The sequence below is a fragment of the Equus przewalskii genome, chromosome 5 (genome assembly GCF_037783145.1).
Source record: "Equus przewalskii isolate Varuska chromosome 5, EquPr2, whole genome shotgun sequence".
In the NCBI taxonomy this organism is placed as follows: domain Eukaryota; kingdom Metazoa; phylum Chordata; class Mammalia; order Perissodactyla; family Equidae; genus Equus; species Equus przewalskii.
In genome coordinates this window covers 60,928,023-60,952,723 of record NC_091835.1, presented here as the reverse complement: position 1 = coordinate 60,952,723, position 24,701 = coordinate 60,928,023, and the positions used below count along the sequence as shown (strand labels likewise).

At 36.1% G+C, this 24,701-nt stretch overlaps 1 protein-coding gene across 33 annotated transcripts in view; it reads right to left on the bottom strand.

Moving 5' to 3' along the window:
- Window positions 1-24,701, bottom strand: part of CNTN1 (contactin 1) — a 347,842-nt gene that overhangs the window by 107,293 nt on the left and 215,848 nt on the right. For all 33 annotated transcript variants that reach the window (XM_070619408.1, XM_070619421.1, XM_070619429.1 and 30 more), the window contains 7 exons: window positions 22,092-22,191; window positions 21,753-21,934; window positions 20,203-20,327; window positions 19,434-19,551; window positions 15,448-15,598; window positions 10,220-10,347; window positions 9,738-9,913 (listed from right to left, as the gene is read on the bottom strand). In XM_070619408.1, coding sequence (XP_070475509.1) covers window positions 9,738-9,913; window positions 10,220-10,347; window positions 15,448-15,598; window positions 19,434-19,551; window positions 20,203-20,327; window positions 21,753-21,934; window positions 22,092-22,191 — 980 coding nt within the window. The remainder of the gene's footprint in view (window positions 1-9,737; window positions 9,914-10,219; window positions 10,348-15,447; window positions 15,599-19,433; window positions 19,552-20,202; window positions 20,328-21,752; window positions 21,935-22,091; window positions 22,192-24,701) is intronic.

Genomic DNA, 24,701 nt, shown 5'->3' with positions numbered 1-24,701 from the left:
TAGTAAGCTTTCTTGGAATGTGACAGCTAATCATAAAATAGTATATCTCTAGTGTGATATGAGAAATAAAGCCCAGGATGTAAAATTATAAAATTCCTAAAACAACGAAAGTTTACATGTTTGTTTCCCACTCTTTTGATTTTAAATAGTTCCTGTATTTTGAAAGCATAAAGAGTCAGAATAATTACTGTAGAGATGTTGAAGTATGTGGGGAGTTCTATGTAAAAGAAATGGGTCTTTAACTTGAAATTAACTTTTGGAGATTCCTCCAAGCCAATACAACTCGAAGGACAAAGACTTGCTGATAAACATGCTTAATTTCATTTATTTAGCATTATCATTGACAAATGCTTACTAAGGATTAGATCATAGGATGCTATTCTAGGGAGTAACTTTAGTTGAAATGGACTCTACACTAGAAATGTGATGATCTAAAAGAAGCCAACCCAAGTATAGACACTTCTAGTGACCATAGATACCTTTCTCCATGTTTACTGATGAAAAATAGCAAATAAAAGACAACAGTGAGGAGGAGAGAGGGTCCAAGATGGTGGAGTAGGAATACCCTGAACTCATCTCCTCCCTTGGACACACCAAATCGACACCTACATATAGAGCAATTCCTCCTGAAGAAGAAGTGAGGGCTGATTGAACAGCCTCTGCACAACAAGCGATAGAAGGACCACATAGAGACTAGCAGGAGAGACAGAGATACAGTATCAACAGAACCCCACCCCCAACACAGTGACCTGCAGCAAAGAGGGATATTACCTAGGGGCCCACACACAGGTTTTCTTACCCTGGGGCATAGTGAAAGAACAGTGGTTTAAAGGGCACTTACACTATACAGGAAGGAAATACATTTGCTAATGCTAGAGCATCTGCCAAACAAGCAGGGAATTGCTGGAACTCTCTCCAGGGTCTGAAGGTGCCAGCCAGTACCAGTTTTTTGTGTTTCTCTTTCACCTTGATGGCTCATACCACTTCCAGTTGTCCTCACTAGGCACCTCCACCCCCATTCCCACCCCAGCTTCAGCCCTCCCGCCAAGGAAGCCTGAGTGCAGCACACTGGGAACCGCCCCTCCCCACCCCAGTCTGTGCCCACTCTACTCGTCCTGCTAAGGTGGCCCTAGGACCATCCCCCACTGCCGGTGTGGGCTCCAGCTCCACCTTTCCTGCCAAGGCAGTCCTGGCACAGTGCATTCTGGAACTACCTGGCCTGTACTCACTCCAGCTCCAGCTGTGCTGCCAGTGCAACCCTGGCACGGTGCACCCTGGGACCTCTAGCCTTCACCCACTCCAGCTCTAGCTGGCTTGCCAAAGCTACCTGGCACACAGGGTCTATACAGGGGATACGCTTATACAAGTCTACTCCATCAAGATCAGGAGAAGTAGCTGTTCTTCCTAATTCATAAAAACAAATACAGAACTTCAAACAAAATAAGAGATGGAGGAATATATTCCAAATGAAAAAACAAGATAAAACCCTAGAGAAAAAACCCTAATGTAATGGAGATAAGTAATTTACCTGATAAAGAGTTCAAAGTACTGGTCATAAAGCTGCTCACAAAACTCAGGAGATTGAAGGAACACAGTAAGAACTTCAACAGAGTTAGAAAATTTAAGAAAGAACCAGTCAGAGCCAAAGAATACAATAGTAAAATGAAAAATAGACTAGAGAGAATCAACAGCAGATTAGATGATACAGAAAAATGGATCAGCAATCAGGAAGACAAAATTGTAGAAATCACCCAATCAGAACAGCAAAAAGAAGAAAAACATTTAAAACATGAGGATAGTTTAACGTACCTCTGGGAAAACATCAAATGTCCTAACATTTAGGTTATAGCTGTCTCAGAAGGAGAAGAGAGAGAGAAAGGGACAGAAAACCTGTTTGAAGAAATAATGGCTGAAAACTTCCTTAACCTGGGGAAGGAAACAGACATCCACAGGCAGGAAGCACAGAGAGTCCCAAACAAGGTGAACCCAGAGACCCTCACCAAGACATACTATAACTAAAGTGGCAAAAGTTAAAGATAAAGAGAGAATCTTAAAAGCAGCAAGAGAAAAACAACTAGTCACATGCAAGAGAACTTCCATAAGGCCATCAGCTGATTTTTCAGCAGAAGCTTCACATGCCAGATGAGAGCAGCATGATGTATTTAAAGTGGTGAAAGGAAAAAACTTACAACTAAGAATATCCTATCTGGTAAAGTATCATTCAGAATTGAAAAAGAGATAAAGAGTTTCCCAAATGAGTGAAAAATGAAGGAGTTCATCACCACTAAATAGGACTTACAAGAAATGTTAAAGGGTCTCTTTAAGCAGAAAAGAAAAGGCCGTAAGAAATAAGAAAATAGATGAAAGAAAAAAATCTCACTAGTAAAGGCAAATATTTAGTAAAGGCAATGGGTCAGCCACTTAAAAACCTAGTATGAAGGTGAAAAGACAAAAGTAGTAAAATCAACTATAATTACAATAAGTAGGTAAGAGATATACAAAATAGAAAGATGTAAAATATGACATTAAAAACATAAAACATTGGGGAGGAGTAAAAATGTACTGCTTTTAGAATGCATTTGAACTTAAGGGACTATCACTATAAAATAGACTGCTATATATATATATATCAATATACATAAACCTCATGGTAACCACAAACCAAAAACCTACAATAGAATACAGAAAATAAAGAGAAAGGAATCCAAACATAACACTAAAGAAAACCATCAAACCACAAGGGAAGAGACCAAGAGAAGAAAAAAGGAACAGAGCAGAACTACAAAAATAACCGGAAAACAAGTAACAAGATGCCAATAAGGACACACCTATCAATAATTACCTTAAATGTAAATGGTAAGATATGGAAGCAACCCAAGTAGATGAACGGATAAAGAAGATGTAGTATATATATATAAGAATATTATTACTTAGCCATAAAAAAGAATGAAATCTTGCCATTTGTGACAACATGGATGGACCTAGAAGGTATTATGCTGAGTGAAATAAGTCAGACAGAGAAAGACAAATACTGTATGATTTCACTTATCTAGAGAATCTAATAAACAAAATAAACAAGCAGTAAAACGAAACAGAAATAGACTCATAGATACAGGAAACAAACTGGTGCTTACCAGAGCAGGGAGGGGTTGTGGGAGTGGGCAAAATAGGCAAAGAGGATTAAGAGGTACAAACTTCCAGTTACAAAATAAATAAGCCATGGGGATGGAATATATAGTCAATAATATTGTAATAAATTGTATGGTGACATATGCTAACTAGACTTATCATGGTGATCATTTTGTAATGTACATAAATATCGAATCACTATGATGTACACCTGAAAGTAATAGGATATTATATGTCAAGTATACTTCAATAATAAAAAAAAATGCTATTCAAAACCACTCTGGACCAAATAGCCTGCAGGATTCATATATTTCCTAAAAGTAGTGAGGAGAGATATGAGGCAGACACTTGTAAAGCTGTGACAAAAGCAGACAGAACTTGCAGAAGGCACTTCTTTCTGTCTGTTTCTTCAACACCTCACACCTGGCCCAGGAAGGCTGCAGCAGAGTAATCAAAAGGTAAGAGTCTTAAATTCACAAAACATATGAAATCTATACTCTATTTCTCACGCTATTTTGCAAAATGTTTTTTATCTAGCTTCTTATAATTTTTTTTTGTCCTCAGCACTCTCATCTGCTCAAAATAATATAAGTTCTATTTGTTTCCAACACATCATGCTTAAAACCCTTCAGTGGACAGTCCCTTTATTCCTAAGTCTCTTTTTATCTCCCTCGAGAGCAGTGTTCCTCAATCTTGGCACTAGTGACAATTTGGACCAGATAATTCTCTGTTGTGGGGAATGTTTTGGGCATTATAGGATGTTTAGCAGCACCTGTGCTAAACAGATGCCCATAATCACGGCCCTCTACACACCCCTGCAGTTGTAACAACCAAAAATGTCTCCACATATGGCCAAAGTCCCCTGAGGAGAAAAAGTGCTCCCAGTTTAGAACCGTTGCTTTAGGGCTTACATCATCTCACTGTGCCTGCTGAGTCTTCTGCTCCGCTTTCTTCAGTTCTAATTTGATCCTTGCCTTTGCCAGGATTACTGCCTAACCCTCCTTTTCTCATCCAACCTGTTGCCTGATAACTCTGGACAATTTTCACCTCCTTGTTCAATAGTGAGCAGAGAGCCAACGAAATTGAAAAAAACAAAATGACTTCTGTTTTATTATTATTCTTCCTCTTTCTCTCTCCTCTTTTTTTTGCTTGTCTTGCAGAAGCAAATACTGTTCAAGTTCCTAATGTGCTTTAGTAGGGAATACATATGTCTCACATTCAAACATAGTTTTGTGACATGTTCAGTATAACTAATATGTTCTTTAAAAAGAAGTAGAGCCTTAGGGTAAGAAATCTGTCTTCCTTGTCCTGGATGGTGGTGTCTATACAGTCAGAACAAATGCAGGCCCACACACCCGCAAACACACACACACCTACCCCCTGAAGGAGATCATTAAGAATTGACTAGAATGTTATAGTTAGACCACCTGAGACACTATAGAATGATTTACAATGCATTGCAAAGGTAGCTAATCGTATAGGAAGAATAAAGTAATTTGGATAAGCTTGAGTGAGCATAAAAGGTTCATTAAGCAAAATTATAGAATTATTATGAGTTGAACAGTACTGTCTTAAAGTGTTTCAAACAATGGGAGGAGGACTATTCAAATAGATATAGACATGAATACTAACCAATGAATTAAAAACTGCCATGGTGAAGAGCGTGGGGGCTGCACTCAGACCACCTGGTTTCAAATCCTCCTTCTGCCACGACCAAGTTGTACAATGACTTTGGGGAAGCACTTAATCTTTCTAACCCTCAGTTTCCTCATCTTGAAAATTGAGAGAATCACAAAAATATGTGCTCCATAGAGGACTGCTGTGGAGATCAACTGAGAAACACGCTCAAAGCATTTAAACCAATGCTGGCCAAACAGTAAGCACTCATAAACATTGCCTCTCCATTGCCCTCAGCAAGGAAATGCCGAGAATTTCTTGTCTCAGACTGGGTAGTCAGTACAGCCAGCAGGGCAAGAACTAAATTATGAAAAATGAGATCTGTAACCAGGAAAAACTATCTGGCAAAAGCTTCTGGAATTTTAAATGAGGAATGATTGCTCTATTATAAAGACTATTAATAATTACCACTTACAATATGCCAGATCTTGTGCCAAGCACTTTATAGGCATTCTTTCTCATTGAATTCTCACAAAAATACTATGAAGTAACCAGTTTTGCAAATCCCAATGAAGCAAGCTGAAAGAATTAAGTGAATTATTAATAAAATTTTACAGAGGGGGAAATCTGAGGCTTAGAGAGGTTTAATCACTGGCTGAGAGTTACAGAATAAGAAGTGAAAAAATGGAGCCTAGAGTCCAGGTCTCATTGTGGCACAGCCTCTGAACAATTCATACGGAATTTATGAATTTGAAACAGACCTACAATAACTTCTTGCTGAATTACAATTTTAACATTTATTTGTAATAAGAGAATCAGAAAAAAGCATAGCAGCAATAACCAGAATTGGAAAGTTTAAGAAACTCATGTGGTTAAGTAACTAAGATAACGGCTCTGACAGGAAAAATGTTGTCACATGGTTGAAAGAAAATGACTCAAAGTAGATGTCAAAAGTTAGGTGGCTATCGAAAAAAATAATTTTTGCAGATTAGGCACCACCATGGGAGAGAAATAAAATTATACGTTACAAATATGGACTTTTTGGTAGATAATCTAAAGTATTTTCTAGAACAAGAGGGATTATAAATTAAATTGATAAATAGAAATGACTCTACCCTTTGATTTACTCTAAGGCAGTAAGTAGGCATTAAATTGGAAAATGAAAATAGAAGCTATTTTATAGGTGGACTTCAAAAATTTACGTGAGCATTTGCCACATAACTTTGGAAGAATAAAAGAATGCCAGATAAACTACTTTAATAGTTGATTGTATCAAACCTTCAAATTTATTAAATGTATGATTCATATATATTCTAAACATCCTCATATGCACAAATTCAAGTTCAAATGAAACATTTACTGATCTTGATCACGTAACAATATAATACTCTGAACATTTATTGAATAAACAAAAGAATAAATTACACGACAGGTAGATTAGATATATTTAACCACTTAGTATCTTTCTATAATTAATGTTAAGTGTTTACTTACAGTTTTAAAATTAATAGCCACATTTTTTAAATTAATTAATTCAGAATAGATTTACATAAAGCCGGATCTTTAAACATAATGGCAATGTTATTTTTACTTTTTTGGTGCTCACTATAAATTCTTGAAATGCACATTTTCAAAAATGTATAGTTACTTTTTTCCTGATAATTATATGAACATAATTGGAAAAAGTATAAAGGAGAAATTTTAAAATCACCTATAATTGCACATCTTAGACATAAACATGGGAAAATGTATTTAATTTCATAAAGTTAGTCCAAGCTGTGAAATTTGAAACCTTATGCAAGGCTGCCACATGGTGGTCAAAATCAAGAATAGCAAGCTAAAATCAAAGCATACTTGATTACTGAACAAAATGTATTACTAAAATTAAATTAGAAAATACAAACAGGTTCTTGAAATAAAAAGTTTAAATTTTGAATTCTTATTCTTGCTTCATTAATTAGAGCTTTCGATATTAATTTTTAGCAATGAAAACTACAAAAACAACGATGACAATGATGACAGTTTTGATAACCATGATAGCTACCAAAATATTTACATCTGAATTTTAAAGTCACAGGTATCTCTGATTTATTTTGGATCAGGGCCTGCGTTTGTCTTAGTCAGTGTTTTATTCATCCTAGTGCCTTTCGTTGTTCCTGCTTGTAGCATGGGCTTAGGAGAATATTTTTAAACAAGCAAATGATATTCAATTATTGAAATGTTGCCAGAATTAAATGAAATATCAAAACATTATTTAAGAAATCAACAAAATTATATGCTGACATTTTTGGCTGTGCCACTTGAGTAATAGACAAATGCAGTCAGCAATGTTCCTTCCTTTGCATTTGCTGTCCCCAATACCCACCATCCCCATTATGTTTTCGTTCACTAAGCGTTCGGTAGGAAGAGCCACTCCTTGCAAGAGTGGTCCATTAAGGAGCCCAGAAACAATTACCAGCCATTAGGACTAACTTCCAAAAGGTGGATCAAACACATATGGTGTTTTTACTCAAATTTTGCATGATACATTTAGCATGAAGTCTGACTTTGAAGTTTGCCTTAAAAGAGAAGGAAGACGTGAGAGAAAGTTTTATAGATTTCTTAGGTTCAAGGATAGAATTAAGTTTAATCATTGATTTTAAAATAGATATTCTTATCTTTTTTTTCTAGTATTTAGAGAACTGAATGGCTCTGTCCATCTACAAAGTGATACAAATGTGCATTTGATATTTTTACTCAATTATGTTGCATATTTAGCCTGTGAGTATGTTTTCTACCCCTGATAGATCATTATTTGGTGGAATGGGCTGAACCTGAGTTGTGAGACCAGTTTGCCTGCAGTTAGCATTCTGCTCTGGACTAGCTGAGGGGCAGCTACATGAAGCTCTGTGGCGGTCATCTGCAAATGGAGGGAGTACGGTAAGTGATGATCAAAGTCTTTTACATTTTTATGGTCCAATTATTATTTGTTTCTTAAATAGTTTTCCACTAATTTCTTTATTTTTCCCTATTTTTCAAACATGAGGCTCTTTTTCTCTCCCTTGCTTTCTTTCTTTTTTTGAAATGTTTATTTACATCAACCAAGACAACGTAACTATTATTATTATTATTATTATTATTATTATTATTTTGGTGAGGAAGATTGGCCCTGAGCTAACGTCTGCCACCAGTCTTCCTCTTTTTGCTCGCAGTAGATTGTCACTGAGCTAACATCTCTGCCAGTCTTCCTCTACTTTATCTGGGCTGCTGCCACAGTGTGGCTTGACAAGTGGTGCTAGGTCCGTGCCCAGGATCCAAACTTGCAAACCCCTGGCTGCCAAAGCAGAGCGCACGAACTGAACCACTACTCCACTGGACCAGCACCTGTAACTATCGTTTTAAAGAATATCAAGAGGTGCCACAAATGAAATCTCAGCTTAATTTAGGGCAATTTATGGCCTGTGATCTATTTACATAAACTTTACCGTGACTATTAAGTAACTACTTGTGTAAACTATGATTATCATTTTTTGAAATTATTCAATTTATAACATCAAGGAACTAAGCAATTTCAAAGTTTATTTTTTTAAAATACGATCTCTGTTTAACTCACTTTTTTTTGCCTTAAAAAGAGTAAAACTAAGAGATATTTGCTTTTCTGGTAAAACAAAACACAATTGGAAGAAATTATTAAAGATATTGGTGTCAATTTTACTAGAGTTGAGCATGTTTGTGTGAAGCACAACAAAATAGTTCCAGACATATAAGGAAAAAATATCATGTGGTATAATGTTAAAATCGTTCTCTGCCAGTTCCCAGTTGTTACTTTTTAAAGTGTAAGTTTGGTTCAGAAACTGAATTTCAGTAGGTGGGTTTACTGTAGAGTTACATTATAGCTAGATCTGTGAGATTAAAAAGAAACTGGAATTACAGTTAACGTATGGAAGTCATAAACATTGATACTATATTGAAAGTTGCTTTATGAATCTACCTAATAAAAATTTAAAAGAATGTCTCCATCTAGTTAAAATCAGTCTCACTTAACCTGACTGAAAGCTTGTTTTGGCTTTTTAAAGAGGAAAGTTCTAGAAGAATTTTAAAAAAAGAGACAGACTATTTGAAAGCATAATATTATTATAATACATACATATCAATCTTAAGATTTCATAGGACTTTAAAAATCTTAAATAAAACTCAGGATTAACTCAAATCCAAACTTTTATTTCTATATTAATAATTGACTTCAGAAATTAAAATTAAAGTTTTCTTAACTAAGCATATGTTCTATATAGGTCTTTAGGCTCCTAAACGGTCACCTTTCTACAAATCAGTAGAAGCATCGATCAACTTGCCTTTTAAATACACTGTAAACTAGACAGCCCTATCAACGCACCAATAGCGTTCCTATGCAAGCCATTATTCCTGCATTATGTCCCGGTCTCTTTATTTTATTTATTTCCATACAAAGGCATCACTGTGCTTAATTGCTTAATTATAGGTCTTGTATCATATATGCTTTCCTACTTTTAAAATAAAATACAGCCACTTAACCCTTTTCAAATCATATGGACTAGTTGTCCAAACCCACCCATATGTATATATATTGTCTATTTCTTACCCTCAAATTATAAAATAAATGCCTTAAAGTCATCATTATAACAAAGGGTAAATTCTATGCTCTTACCTCATTTAAAGTGAACATAGAGGCACTAGTACCTAAAGTACAGATATATTGAGGCATAATACACAGCAATATAAAAATTGTATTATAATTAAGGGCAGGATGGACCCAAAGCCCAATGAATATTTATTGATTAATATCTCTACCAAAATCCTTAGAGCTACCCATTTTTAGAAAAGTTCAGGAGTATTATAATTACTCTAAGGAAATCCATGAGAAGCTTTTTTTGCATATTATTTGGTCTTGTGAAAATGATTGTAATAATAGAAGTTGCAGTGCAGACACATAGGGGTCATTGGGATGTTAATAAGATGAAACTTAAAACACGTACCATAAAATTCCGCTGGTAATGAATGTTCTCTTTGTTAAAATCGATCACATAGCCATTGAAGGACCAAATAAATGTGAGATCCAGGGCAGGATCAAAGGAAGCGGCACACTGCATGGTGGCATTTTCTCCAACAGTGATATCAGCGTTAATTGGGGCCAATATAATTCGCGTGGGATCTAGACATTTTCAAGCAAGGGAGACAAACACAATTCAAGAAAATATGAGACACCATATTACCTGGTAAATTAAAAGAATAAAAATCAATATATTTTGATTTCTCAGTGCAAAGCAATAAGATGTTTTTGAATCCAAATTCTAAGAACAATTTCATTAAGCTAGAGATTTGTCCAGAAGGCGTTTGAAATGAAAACTTATCAATACATGGACTTAGTGCTATAACACATCTTATAGTACATTAGAAATGAAGAACCACCAAACTAAAAAAACCCCAAACACCCAATAGTAATCAAATGTTTTCTTACCTGTGATGACAAGAGTCCCAGTGCTGTTAGCCTTCCCTCTATTATTTTCTGCAAAGCACGTATAGATACCACCATCATTCCTTGTAATGTTATTGATTTCCAAGCTGCCATCTTCCCAAATGAGTATTCTATGGAAATGAAAAAAGCAATGCGTACTTCACAAAATTAATTTAAGGAAATACTTTACTATTATATATCTCAGATTACAAACACTAATACCTTTTGATCAGTACATTTTACACAAGTTACTTGACAGTAAGATTTTTTAAGATGAAACATTCTAGCCTTTGTCTATAATATTCTTTCTCAGCACTGACAAGTTGTTGTAGAAAGCCACTATCATCTTTTGCTTGGACTATTACAGTAGTCTCTAACTGGCATCCTCCTTCTACCCTTCCTTCCCTATAGTCTCTTTTCCACATGTAAGCCAGGCATGAAGACATGTGACATAAGTCATACCATGTCACTCTTGTGCTCAGTAATGTCACTCTACGGTTTAAAACCCCCCAGTCACTTTCCACCTAATGTATAGTAAGAGCCACAGTCCTTTGATTGCCCTTTTAGGCCCTGGACAAGCTCACAATTTGTTCCCTAAATCCTTCAAGTTTTTGCACAGGGCTACCTTCAGTAAAGCTTTGCCTAATCATTCTAGTTAGTATTGCATGCATACATGCATGTACACACATGTGCACATACACATCTGCACACACACAGCACTGCTGCTGTCCTGGCATTCCCCATCCTATCCCTCTTCTCAGAGTTTTATTTCCGAATACATATTTCACCTGACATACTTCATTTTTACTTATGACTCAATCCTTCCATTAGATGGTAACATTCTGATGTCAGGAATTGGTATCTGCTTTGTTCGTGGCCCTGTGTCTAACAGGGAACATATCCATTAACTCATTTATTCATTAGGAAAAAAAATTCTTTGTGCCAGGAACTCATGAAGTAGTGTGACACCGATCGCTGAGTAGGCATCCATCCCACCTTCTCTTGAATGAATGAACTACAGGGAGTTTGATAGAGGCAAGTGGTTTTCCACACACCACCATAAAATGACTGTGAGACAGGTTCAAACCTATCGCAGGCTGGAAAGAAATGAGCTTCAGAACTTCAGAAATGTGACCTCAGGACTTCAGTTCAGATTCTGAAGTTAGGACAGACTGTCATTTCCACTGCTACAGAGAAATACAAACATTTTATTTTTAGGAAATTCTAGAGAGAGATGTTTTAAAACCTCCCTTAGTGACAGGCTCTGTAACAGATTAATATTCAGGAAATTCTTCTTTGAACAGGACCTAAATCTTTACTACTGAACAGAACTGAAATCCATCCCACCTGCCAGTCTGCTTCTTCCTTAGAGGCTGCAGAACTCATTACATATATTTCATTATATATAACTTTTATATATAACATATATGTACTATATAACTTCATTATACAATGCCTCACACCTAGATTCAATATTGAATTGCCTGTCATTGGATTTTTACTTTCTTTAAATGTGCCATTTCCGAAACCTTAAATGATCTCTGAAGCTTTGCACAACACATGCAAATAATTCTCCATATACTCCATTTTCAGGGCAGAACTTGACAAAGGAAAAATATTGTATATCTACTTTATTAATAAAAATCTCCATATAATACCAAAAATTCCACTAATCATTTATTCCAGGATTTCCTTTCCCTTCTTTACCCAATTCCAACTTAAGTTGATTTCAGAATATGTTTTCCTTCTTGAAGAAAAAATACAGTATTAAGATGTTATAACCATAAAAGCCATTATTCGATACTGTGGAAGTTTTAAGATGCCTCTCTAAGTTCTCCAACTGTGAGGATTGTAACTGATTCACTGCCCCAGCTGCTGCACTCAGAGATCCACCCCTGCATTGGGCCAACGCCACACTTTCCACAGGCAGCTCTCAGCCAATGACAGCCTGGGAGGAATTTGAAGGCAGACTTGTTCCTGGAAAACATCAGATTCCTTTGATGGGCCTTTTTGGCTAGAGGACTCTCCAGAGGCCTTACCATATTCTCTTAGAACTGGATTCAGTCCAAGTCATTTCCACCCAACTTCTTTTCCTTCCTTCCCTCTCTCATCTGGGATCAGACTGCATCTCAGTCAGATGTCTCTTCCATCCTCCGTCTTCTTTGCTCTCTCTTTTCCCTCCTAGGCATTGCCATTAATAAACCTCTTTCAGGACTAATCCTGAATTGGTATCTTCTTCTTATAAAATCCATATTAACACAGTACCAATGTTAATGGGCCAAATTTTTCTCACCAACCTCTAGTGTAACTCCTTAGCTAATTTTCCACCCCACTCCCATTTAATTATTTTGCAAGTAAAACAATGAAAATTGTAGTCAAGTTGCAATGGAAACAACAGCAACAATTATTCTTTCTAGAATCCACATTCATATTCTTAGTTTTCTCATTTATATTAGCTCTCAGCTGATCTTTATGATCTTTAAAGGGTACAATTCCTCGTGTCATTCATCTTACCCATACTTTCAGGCACTTAATTTTTAGTAAGAATATTTAGGAAACTTGACTTTTTTGTAATAACTGTCCTTATACTTAAGACAATGTAGATTAAACTCTCAGGATCTTATCCTTATTTTCAGATAATATGATATGGATAAACAGTCAAACAAACTAGGAACAATCTGGTCTTTAATAAGTCACCTATTGCTGGCTGGCCCCATGGCTGAGTGGTTAAGTTCTCACACTCCACTTCAGTGGCCCAGGGTTGCCTGGTTTGGATCGCGGGTGCAGACCTAGCACCACTCATCAAGTCATGCTGAGGTGGTGGCCCACAAAGAACTAGAAGGACCTACAATTGGATATACAACTACGTACTGGGGGGCTTTGGGGAGAACACAAAGGGGGGGAGATTGAACAGATGTTAGCTCAGGGCCAATCTTAAAAAAAAAATTCACCTATTGTTGCCAAAATTACTCCAAAATGACCTCCATCTTATTTGTTAATTGTTAAATTACACCAACTCTGGAGTGGAAAAGAATCTTGGAGATAGCCTCACATAAATGGCTCAGATATTGATCACGTTAGAGCTGACAGCAGTGCATCAGACATAAATGAACAACTACAAAGGAATTCTGCTAGAGAATGTGTATCATAGTAGCCCAAAATGAATCACACAATTGAGAACTTATCAAGATTTATGTCTCCTCTCTACTGATTGCAAATATTGCATAAACCATTCTACAAGCCACTAACCAGGCACAGAAATAACTTTGTAATGCGGAAGAAGTTTTTGTAATTACATTAATAAGAATGAGATTACGCTTATGCTTAAAGAGGGTTATTTAGTTATTCCTGGAATATTATTTTTCAATAGAAATATTTTATTTCTCTAAAAATAATTTAGTAATTTAACTTTTCTTCATATATACTATTTTGCAACATTAAAACTTATTTGTACACAAAATACTGTATCTATGATAAAGTAGTACTTAAATAACCTGAGAATTAAGGGATTGACGTAGTGAGCAAGAATTGGATTTATGGACTCTTTCATCAAGAAGTAATACAATATGATTCAAAGACTTTAAAAATATTATAACATGACCACAATAATAAGAATTTAGGAGGTAGACTTTTCTTTTCTTTTTTTGAACACGTTGATATTTAGGAAAAACAAGTCCGTGAAAAATGGTTCTGAGAAATCCCCTTGGTTGAAGAGGCCCATGACATGGGTCCTCCTCAGAATCAGAGCAAGATTTTTTTCAATAAGGGGACAGAGTTCCTGGCAGAGTCCATGGGGAATGGTAGGCCATAGGTTCTTGCAGGAGTGAGTACCCCAAAATGGGACTATCTTTAGATCACGGTCTCTGCATTGCTCATTGTCTGACTGCTAATGTTTCAGCAGAAAATTGAACAAACTGATTCTTCCTTTACTACGGATCCTTCTAGCATCAATTCATTAAAGCCTTAATAACTCTTAGGTCAAACATATTAACTTTAAAAGTTGATGGGTTCAGACAAACAACTGCCATCCCTGCATAACCCCTCTCCCCATCCTACCTCTGTCCCGTACACAGCCATACTTGTGATCATCCTAATAAGACAACTGTGTTGGCAGGTTCTGGTTCCAAGTCAACATGACACAAGTTCAAGTTCCAGTTTGGAGATTATCACTATATTGTCAGAAGGTCACTTTAATCTTTCTAGGCTTTAGATACATAAAAATAGAGATTATAATACTCTTCTTTCCTACTCTATTGGATTATTGTGAAGACGATCTGTTTTCTTCACTTTTGCCAGAATATTCATTTAAAAGGCAAAAACTACTTTTTTCCTCCCTTATTTAAGCCTTTAGACACATTTCTGTTACTCGTAGATGAAGCCCAAACCCCTTAGCATAGAAAACTATGTTATTGATGATAAGGCTTACTATGTCTCATGTGTTAAAACTCTTCTCCGTTTTCCGCTAATGGTATGCCATATTGATTTTAGTTCTTGCATTCCTTACACATTCTATACTCTCTGCCTTGGGGCCTTTGCACATGCTGCTCTCACAGCCTGAAATATCCCCTGTTCCCCCACCTTCTCATCCCATTCCTCCTATTTCCTATCCTGGCTTTCTCCTTCTCATAATTTAGTACTCAATGTAACTATAACTTCCTCTAGGAAACTCATAGAAACCATTCAGTGTGGTTTTTATATAATAATCTATGCAAGTCACATATTTTTATTTTGTCCCAAAGTCACCAAAACATTGGTAGATGGTCCACTTATTGGGAAGATGAGAAGTTCCTGCTCATTTAAGAAGATGGGAAGAAGTGAGTTATACTTTGAAGTCACCTTTTAATTTTCCTACTGAAATATTTAATAGATTAATTGCATAAAATTAAATCAAATGTGAATGAAGATAGATGCCCTTGCTAGGAGAAAAATAAGTTAGAGAGATTCTACTTTATTTCCCACTGTTCACTATTTCTGTGCCCTTGGGCAATTTGCCAAAAATCTCTGAGCCTCAATTTTCTAAATTCCTTATAAATTATAGAAGGCTAAAAATTGAACCCTGATTATAATAGATACCGACAGTGATGGGTAAGTATTTCTGTTCATCTTAGAAATGGTAGCTTCTGTGGGGAAAAGTTGGAACAGGCAACATTTACATTATTAATATGACAACCAGTTTGCTGTAAACTTTCCCCATAACGAATGGCAGCTGAATTTCTAGTTTCTGAACTGACCTGCTGCTATTGACAAGCCACTCTGTCCCTTTGCTCCAGGAAAATTTTGGTTTTGGTGCAGCTTTAGGTTTACATTCAATTATAACCCTTCCTCCTTTGGCAGCCAGGATCTTTTTCTTCATAGGATTCATTTCAAAAGTTGGAGCCAAAGCTAAAAGGAAATAAATTATTATTTTCCTTTTTTGCTAAAAAAGAAAAAGAAAACATTTCTTCTGTACTATAGCATGCTTATTCCCTTTTAAGTAATAATCAATAGAAAAGATTAATCTCACCAAATACTATCAGCTGTGACCAACATACATGATATACCTACTATCATTTTTCATTTTTATTGAAGTATATTTATCATAAAATTCACTCATCTTAAAGTCTACACTTCTTGAAGTCTAGCTGTATTAATCATTATAAACTTTATAATCAAACGTTGTATACATATTTACCTCGAAAGTAACACCTAATTCAGTTGTTTTGACTTAATTGCACAAGGGAAGTTAAGTGAAAGGCTGGAGGGAATCAAGCAACATTATCAATATTGACATACGGTCCTAATCAATAGTCTCAACCACACTTGGAGTGAACTGTTCCTAGTTTACAAATGAGAAAACTGATATCTATTAAAGTTATATAATTTGTCAAAGGTGCCAAGGCAGTATCAGGTGGGATCTAGATTTGAATCTTTAGTTCCTTCTGATGCTCAGGCATGCTCTTTTCATTAAACAATGACTCCTCCTTCATCATACAAACATTTATTGAGTGCCAACTGTGTGCAAGCACTATGAGGTGCCAAAATAAACAGAGAGATCCTTGCCTTCAGGACCTACCTACAAAGAGCTATGGGAATGATGGATCTAATCAATTGAGGAGTACATGATCCACTTATAGTTCATCCCTATGTCAAAGTACAGAACAGCAATTATGAAAACAGGATATAGAGTCTCATAAAGGTTACTCCATTGATGACTTGCTCTAACTTTCTTTAGGGTCCCCGCATGTAGCCCATTTCTCAATCTGTATTAGCAGACTCCAGGGAAATTCCATCCATCTATTTTCACACATTCCAGTCATATGTAACTGTTTTTTAAGGAGCTTTTTCTAAGTATATCTTTATCTAGGTCTTGACTCTTCATTATCTAGCCCAGTGATTCTCCAATTTTATCTGTGCATCAAAATCATCTGAGGATATTATTAAAATATTCATTCAGTAGGACTGGCGTGGGCCTGAGATTTGGCATTTCTAACAAGCTCCCAGGTATTGCTACTGCTGCTGCTGCTCTGAGGAGCACCCTTTTTGTAGCAAGGATCTAGTTTATTACATTATCCCTTTAGTCTGAGTTTTGATAATTGGCAATAAATAAATAACCAAGCAATCTGTGTTGTATACCAAATGCAGTGTGCAGCTCAATAAGTATTGTGGGTGACACATTGCTTGTAAAATGTGAGAGAAAACTTAATAGAATTATCTTTAAAAAGTCTAAGTTCACCTAGAAAATAGATTTTTTTCTTTGAGTCAATTAAGTTTTAATGAAATAGTTGATTTGGTATGGTCATTTAAATGACTTCATACTTATCTAATATTTGAACTTGTAGTAACAGAATCTAGACTATGTTCCTATATATGTTAGAAGTGAGAAGAAATAACGGAACACTTTTCCCCCAGCTAAGAAGAGGACGTGCGCTTTTTGGCTCTTTCGCTCTTTAGTGAGCCTATTAAAGAATAGTACCTGGTGTGGAGTAAGTACTCAATCATTTGGTGGATGAATAAATGGATTAACCAGAAAACTCAGGAAAAAAAGGAGAGAAAAACTGTTTCTAAAGGTAATAAACAAAAATAGACTGAGACAAATATAAAGATGCCCAGGAACGTTGATCTCAGGCTGAAAGCGTTCAAACAGTTTGCTTAATTACTACATTAATAGTCATTAAATGATTGAAAGATTTTAGCTTTGAATATAGAGAGATCTTTAAGTCTGGGCTGTTGAATTTTCATGTTCTTTTGTAATGGATGATGACAAATAAGAAAACGAAGGTTCTTTTTAAACAGAAATCAGAAAGTTGATCTTGAGGAAAGAATTCAGACCCACCTCATATCTTTACTAAGAATCAAAATGCTTTATTTCATTCCATATCAAAGTGATATATCAAAGTGATATGGTATGAAACCTAAGCCTGAATGCTTGCTTGATATCTACATAAACTAGATTAAAAACATTACCAAGGGATTTTGACTTTAGAGGGTAAGAAATGAAATATGATCCTCAGCACTATAAGAAGACGCAGAGAAAGTTAAAATTAAGAAAGTCTTAACTCTTCTTAAAGATAGTTTTCTTTAATACTTTCTTAAACTTATCTCATTTCCTTTCATGTTCTTTTAGTCTCAACCAATTCACAGTGATACTAATGTTTTAAAGAATTTCCCTTTGGTGTAGCAAGAATAAAATAGGCCACACTGAGGCATTGCTTTATCTTGTCAATAATCAGTTCTGGAAGAGAAAGCCTGACTACCTGGAATCATTACTTATAATATGACTGAGCCTGGTGACAGCTACTTCAAATAATATGAAAATGACATGATGCAGTAAGACCTTAAAGTAGTTGTAATGGAAATAAGAATGTGAAAAATCTCAGAGAGATTTATGGTGTAAAATTGAGAAATTTAGTAGATGTGATGGGAGAAAAGGATATAGTATATTGTGTCATTCTCTAGAATAGAGAATTTTTCAGGAGATGTGGATATGGGTGAGAGATAATGAATTCACTTTCACACATGCTAAGTTTGGGTTATCTGTCAGGTTACCCAGATGAACATTTCTACTAGGAAGCTTTATATGGAGCTTGAAGCTGAGGATAAAAATCTGGGCCAGAGATATAAATTATAGGATCAGTGATAATTAATGGGTAAAGAGGAATAATAAATGATCCAGGAATTCTAAAAAATTTTTAAAATAATAATCCAAGAATAGTAATATAAAATATGTGGAAGAATGAGGAAGAGAATGGAATGGAATCAGAGGAATGGAACTCTGGGAGAGAGGAAGATTTTTAGCTGAGGAGAGGAAGGGGTGAAAAGGAGATAATGAAGGTAAGTGAGAAGAAATGGTCTGGGAGGTATGAGAGCATGGAATCACCAAAGACAAGGGAGAGGAGAATTCAAGAACAAAACACGACCAGAAGGAGAGGCAGCTTGAAGGAATATGTATACACACATATGCATACATACATACACACACACACACACACACACACACACACACACACACACACACACACACACACACACACACACACACACACACGGAAAAGGGATATCTGTTGATATCAAGCATCAGAGTAAGTGAAAAGGAATAAACATAGGGCCAGAGGTAAAGGGATTATTTTCTTCCTCTGGATGAAGAGTATGAAAGGACAAGTGCAGTAAAGATTTAGATAGTTTTGAATGAGGGATGGGAAGCTGAAATATTTTATTTCTAAGTATTTCAATTTTCATGGAGAAATAAGAAGGAAATATGGAAGTAGGAGTCAGAGTGGGGTCAGGGGCTTGAGGAATGTCCTGAAGGTTTTAAATAGCAATTGTAGAGTCTGCAACACAGGGACAGATAATGCCAGGAAGTGCTAAAGACTCATCTGAGGCTGGGCCACATGCATTGTGGAAGCACGAATCTGCACTAGGTGATTTTCAGGCTGTACTTAGCTGCCAAGACGCAAGGGAGGATAAGACTTCTAAAAATGGACATGTGTAAAGTTTGCTTGACCATTTAAAAAAAATTTAAAAACCATTATACTCCACGTTTGTTCAAATTTATTTACTGTTCTTTAATGAAAAGAAAAACAATAATACTTTCTATTCCAAATCACATTAAAAATTTTTTTAACTTCAGCAATTCAAGAAAGTAATGTGAAATCATATATCATCTATAGATACCCTATGATTATTTTTTAACATGTTGTTCTCTTTCTGAATGTTAACAGAAACTAGAAATGATACTGACCCAAGATCTTCAACTCCGCATTTGCATAAATGACTCCATGAGTGTTTTCAGCTATGCACTGGTACATTCCAGCATTTTCAAAAGTCACATCATATAGTCTCAATTCCCCTTTATGATACTGAAAAGAACACAAAGTAAAACACATTTCCTCAACAAACTTTAATAGACTTGCTTTCATTTAGGTTTGGGCTTAGTTGCCTTTTAATATAGATATATTATTTTTGCCCCCACTGTTAACTAAGCCAAGTGGAGTGGGGTTTTCACGGCATGGGGAAGTAAAACCCACTTACCATGCCCAGTGGCTCTTGTCCTATTCATCCTACAGAGCTGAGAGTCCACCTGTTGCCCTCTTGGCCCAGCTGGGAGATTACAGTGGGAAGGTAGAGAAGAACCCCACTGCTGCTACGTGTCCCCAGGGCTAAAGGTAGGACCTTCACTCTTACCTCTGTTTCTGTGGGGTCAGGGAAACAGTGGCAAGAAAAAGAGGACAATATCAGGTAGTGGAGATGGATGAGTAGGAAGAGGGATAAAAAGTGGGACAAAGGAAAAAATAAGAGAGAGAGAGAAGGTAGATATAAGATTACAGAAAGTTGTTTAAACTGAAAGAAGATACTTTATGTTCACTTTCTTCTTTGCTTTTCTTAGGAAATTTTCATATTTCAGGGCTCAGGTACCCTAACTTTATCAACTCTCATGTTAAATTTATCCCAGGACCACATGTAAATGTTGTCTAAACATAGACTCATGCAAAGCGTTTGAACATACATACCGAATATCCATTTTTCAGCCATCGGATTGTAGGGATGGGCTTCCCTGTGGCCACACAAGGCCAGTAGAGATCACTGCCTATATCCACCTCTGTGTCATTGATGTGTTCTACCCACTCGGGAAATGCTAAAAAGTAACGAACATTGTAAATGTCAAATGCAAGTCTCAACATTCATCATCATCTCAAGGGGACTAATATTACATTTAGTTGAGCTTCTTCTGGAGAATGTATCAAATTTTGTGTGTATCCTAAAATCAGTGTTTTAGCCCTTGAAATTCTATTTCTGTAGGTTTGCAGGTAAACTTTATCCTACATTATTATAGCTGGAAGTAACTATAATTCAATTCATAATTATTTTTTTATTATCCCTCCATGAACAAAGCGCTGGGGTCTTGGGAGGGGGGCTTAGCCTTGACCCTGCCACAGTGCTCTTTCCCCATTCTAGTATTTCAGTTTGGCTTAGGCATCATCCAGTTTTTCCTATCTCCCACCTTCTCAGTGTGGCTAAGGAGCTCCTCACCGTATGATTTACCAATATTCCATGTAAATTTCCATATTGCACTCTCACAATTTTCTTTATAATTACTTGTCTGTGTGTAGGTAAGTAGGTAGGTAGGTAGGTATATGTTTGTTTACCTGTGTATATTTGTATTTATTTGGGAGGTTTGTGTATAACATGAATAGAGTATGAATTCCTCAACTGTAAGGAGAGTGTTTCCTTTGTCTGACTATCCTTGCTCCGATCATACTCTACCTCTGAGTTGACACTCAGTGTATGCTGATCCTTTAAATAAACGATCTTGTTGAAGCCCTAGATGTTTATTCAGTTGTGACCTGCAATTTTCACATTGTGGGACATTATAGAGATGATCACAACCTGAAAAGTTCCAAGTATTGCTTGAATAGCAACATTCTATTCTCCAAAATATGTTTATTTCAATGTGTGAGAATCAAACACTTGTATCAAGAAAACTGTGTCACAGAAAAATGCTTCCTTAGACTAGTGATTCTCAAAGTGTGGTACCTGGACCAGTCGCCTTAACATCTGCTAGGAACATGTTAGAAATACAAATTCTTGGGCCCCAAATAGACCTTCTAATTCAGAAATTCTGAGGGTGGGAACCAGAAATCTAGGTTTTAACAAGCCCTCCAGGGGATTTTTGAGGCATACTAAAGTTTGCAAACCAGTGGCTTAGATTAAACCAAGTCATAATGCATGGGTTCTTCTACAAATAAAAAGGTATCTAAAAAAGGAGAACAATGAAGGGAGTCAACAAGCTACATTAATTGTATTTTCTGAAAGTTATCAAGAAGGCTACTATCAATCCATTGGTGTTACTATGATACTAATGATATAGGTCCATAACAGTTATAACTCATATTTGTGACTTAATTAGACATAAGATAAATGTTTCATCTTTTTGCACAATGTAATACATATCACTATTTTTAAACTATTAATCATTATATACTAGCTTTTCAAGTATGGAAATGTCTGTAAATAAGATATTGATGAAATTTACAGAAAATTAACATAATATATCATCTACCTTGAACATAAATTCTTCCATGGTGTTTATCCTTTCCTCTAATGTTCTCAGCCTCACATTCATATGTGCCTTCATCTTCCAGCTGAATATTGAAGATCTTGAGGACAGCACCAGAGGTGCTGATCTCAGCAGTGCTTGGCATTGGTTCTAGGACCTTCCGCCATCGGATATCAGGAACAGGACTTTAAATAGGAGATTCAAGAGCTAAGAATCCACAACGCTCATAAGGCAATTTTGTGTTTACATTTATAGCTAAACATTTACATCATTTATTTCCTAAAACAGTATAAAAATTAATGTATTTCTGTATATGTTAATGAAAAATGTAGGTATACTTACTTGCCAAGTGCAAAACACTCTAAAGTCACGTTTTGGCCCATCAGTGCATATACGTCCTTGAACTGAACTACGATATCAGCAGGATATGGTTTTGTTGTTCCTAATATTAAGAAAAACAAAAACATCAACTGATTAATAAGCAGAATAGTGTTTTTTTTAACACTGTAATTTTTACAGAAATAGAATTGCTTCAATACGGAAGGCTTTTGTCTGTCTAGGTCATGGAAAATATCTGTGTCACAATGTATAGATCTGTTTGTTTATGCATAGTACGTATAGAGTATAAATTTCATCAGGCATTTTCAACCACATTGGTTCTCTCTAACAGCTGTATAACCAATCTGACTCAATTTACTAAGAAAATTCAAGAAGTCTTTAGGGAGCATCAAATATGTGTAAAACATTGTGCCAGGTGCTATATGGAACTCAGGAAGAAAGAGAAAGAAGAAAAGAAATGAGGGAGAAGGGAAGAAGGAAGAGAGGAGTGAGTGAAAGGAGGAGGAAAGACAAGAAAAGAGAGAAAAGAAAGAAGTGTCAGTGGAAATGAAGGCAAAGGGGAAACAAGTTGAAAAGAGGGAAGGAGAGAGGAAAAGAAGAAAAATGTTTATTCAGACATCACTGTGCTCATAAATATAGGTACTTTATTTCATTTACTTAGCATATCAGTCCTGAAAGAAATATTATTTCCCCAACCTTATAGGGGAAGAAATAGGCTCAGAAAGGCTAAGTACATTGCTTAGGATCACAATGTATGTACTTTATACTGTATAATGCTAAGGAGACAAATAGATACATGAGGACCTAAAATACAAGCCAAAACAAAAATAGATGGTCTGAAAGAGTGGCAGTCAAGGAGAATTGGTGGAAGTATGTAGGGACTATGAGAATTTTAGGCAAGAAGACATTTGAACTGGACCAGTTCAGGTTGAAGAAACAGTATATTATGACAAAGCTCTAAGAGTGCGCAGAGAATTTAAAAAGATCTGAGAATTCAAATGATGTTGAAGTATAAGTAGTTGAAGATGAGCTTGAACCTATAATCTAGAAGGCTCAAAACTGTAATAGTAAATATTTCAAGACTAATTTCCTCAGTGGGTAAGTACCAATAGGTTTGGATAAGAGAAGTAATATGAATCTTACCTTTGGTTTAAGTAGAAGACCTTGTTGGCAGTTTTAAAGGATGGAGCATGGAGAAGAGAAATACAGAAGGGAGTCAGAAATCTAAGGGAGGCTGTTTCATTAATTCAGAAAAACAGACGAAGTAGGGCACGGTCACAGCAGGAACAGAAAGGAAAGAACAGATACAAGTTGTCGTTTAGAGGCAGAATCAACAGGACTGCCCCTTGGATCAAAGTTTTCTCAAGATGTAGATCAAAGATCCAACTGATCAGAGTCACCAGGGATGCTTGTTGAAACTTCAGATGCCTGGATCATATCCCAGGCCTGCTGAGTCAGTACCTCTGGGTTCCACATTTTCCTCAAACTTCCCAAGCTCCTACACACTAAATGAGAACCGTTGGATTCACTGTCCTGAAGATGAGGGGAGGAGAGGAGTTGATGATTAAAAATGATACTCTCAGTTAGCAGAAGAATGACAGTATTGCTAAACGAAATGGAGAACACCAGAAGAAGAGGTTTAGAGGGGAGATAACAGGTGTGTTTGGAACATTTTGAGCTTAACATCCTTGAGAACTTTCTGGGTGACAAGTCCAGGAGGTAGGTAAAATTAAGGACTAACCATAGGGATAAGTTTCGGAGATGTGAATTTGGAGTTTTCTGCATAGAGCTACTGTTGAAAAGGTATAAATGTGTGAGAATATCTAGAAAAAGATTAGAGAAAAATATGAGAAAAAAGATCTGGTGAAAGATACTGCGTAGAATTTGTCAGAGAGGCAGGTGGGAGATGAGGAGAGAATGAAAGGAGTCAGGGAAATTAGGAAAACAAAAAAGAGTTCAAGAGAGGCAAAAGAGACACAAAGTTTATACAGAATCGAAGTGTCCTTTGGATTTAGCAAATAAGAAGTTGTTTTCATTATCCAAGATTGCACTGAATACAAAAGAATAGGCAGAGGGAAAATAATGGAAGAGAATTTGAAGGTTCATAAAAGAAAGGAAATAAGTGATATAGCCAAATCTCTAAATGAATCAAATGGGATGTGAATCAGAGCAAGTGGAGGAATTAGCTTGAGCAGGAGGAGAAACATTTCTTCCACAAAGACAGAAGGTAAGAAATAAATAGAAGAGCTGAATTTCTAGGGAAGAGTAAGAAAGAAAATTAAGGGAGTTCTTACAGGATGGCTTCTTTTAACTATGAGAAGTAGTGAATGAGAGTATCTCCCAAGATTGTGGAGGGAAAAAGAGCCAAAAAGTCAAAAAGTATTTACTGAATACCAACCATGTGACCGCTATTTTGAGGAGAGTAAGAAAAATGTAATCACAGTGATATGGTGGCATTTTCCCCATTGTCATACACTACTTAGGGGTAGAGGCAGGAGCCAAACTTAAGTCTATTAACAGTATGAAATGAGATCAGTATTTCCTCAGAAACTTGGACTCAGTGATATGCGTGTAGCAACAGGACTGCAATAAAAATAATATGAGGTAAGCAAA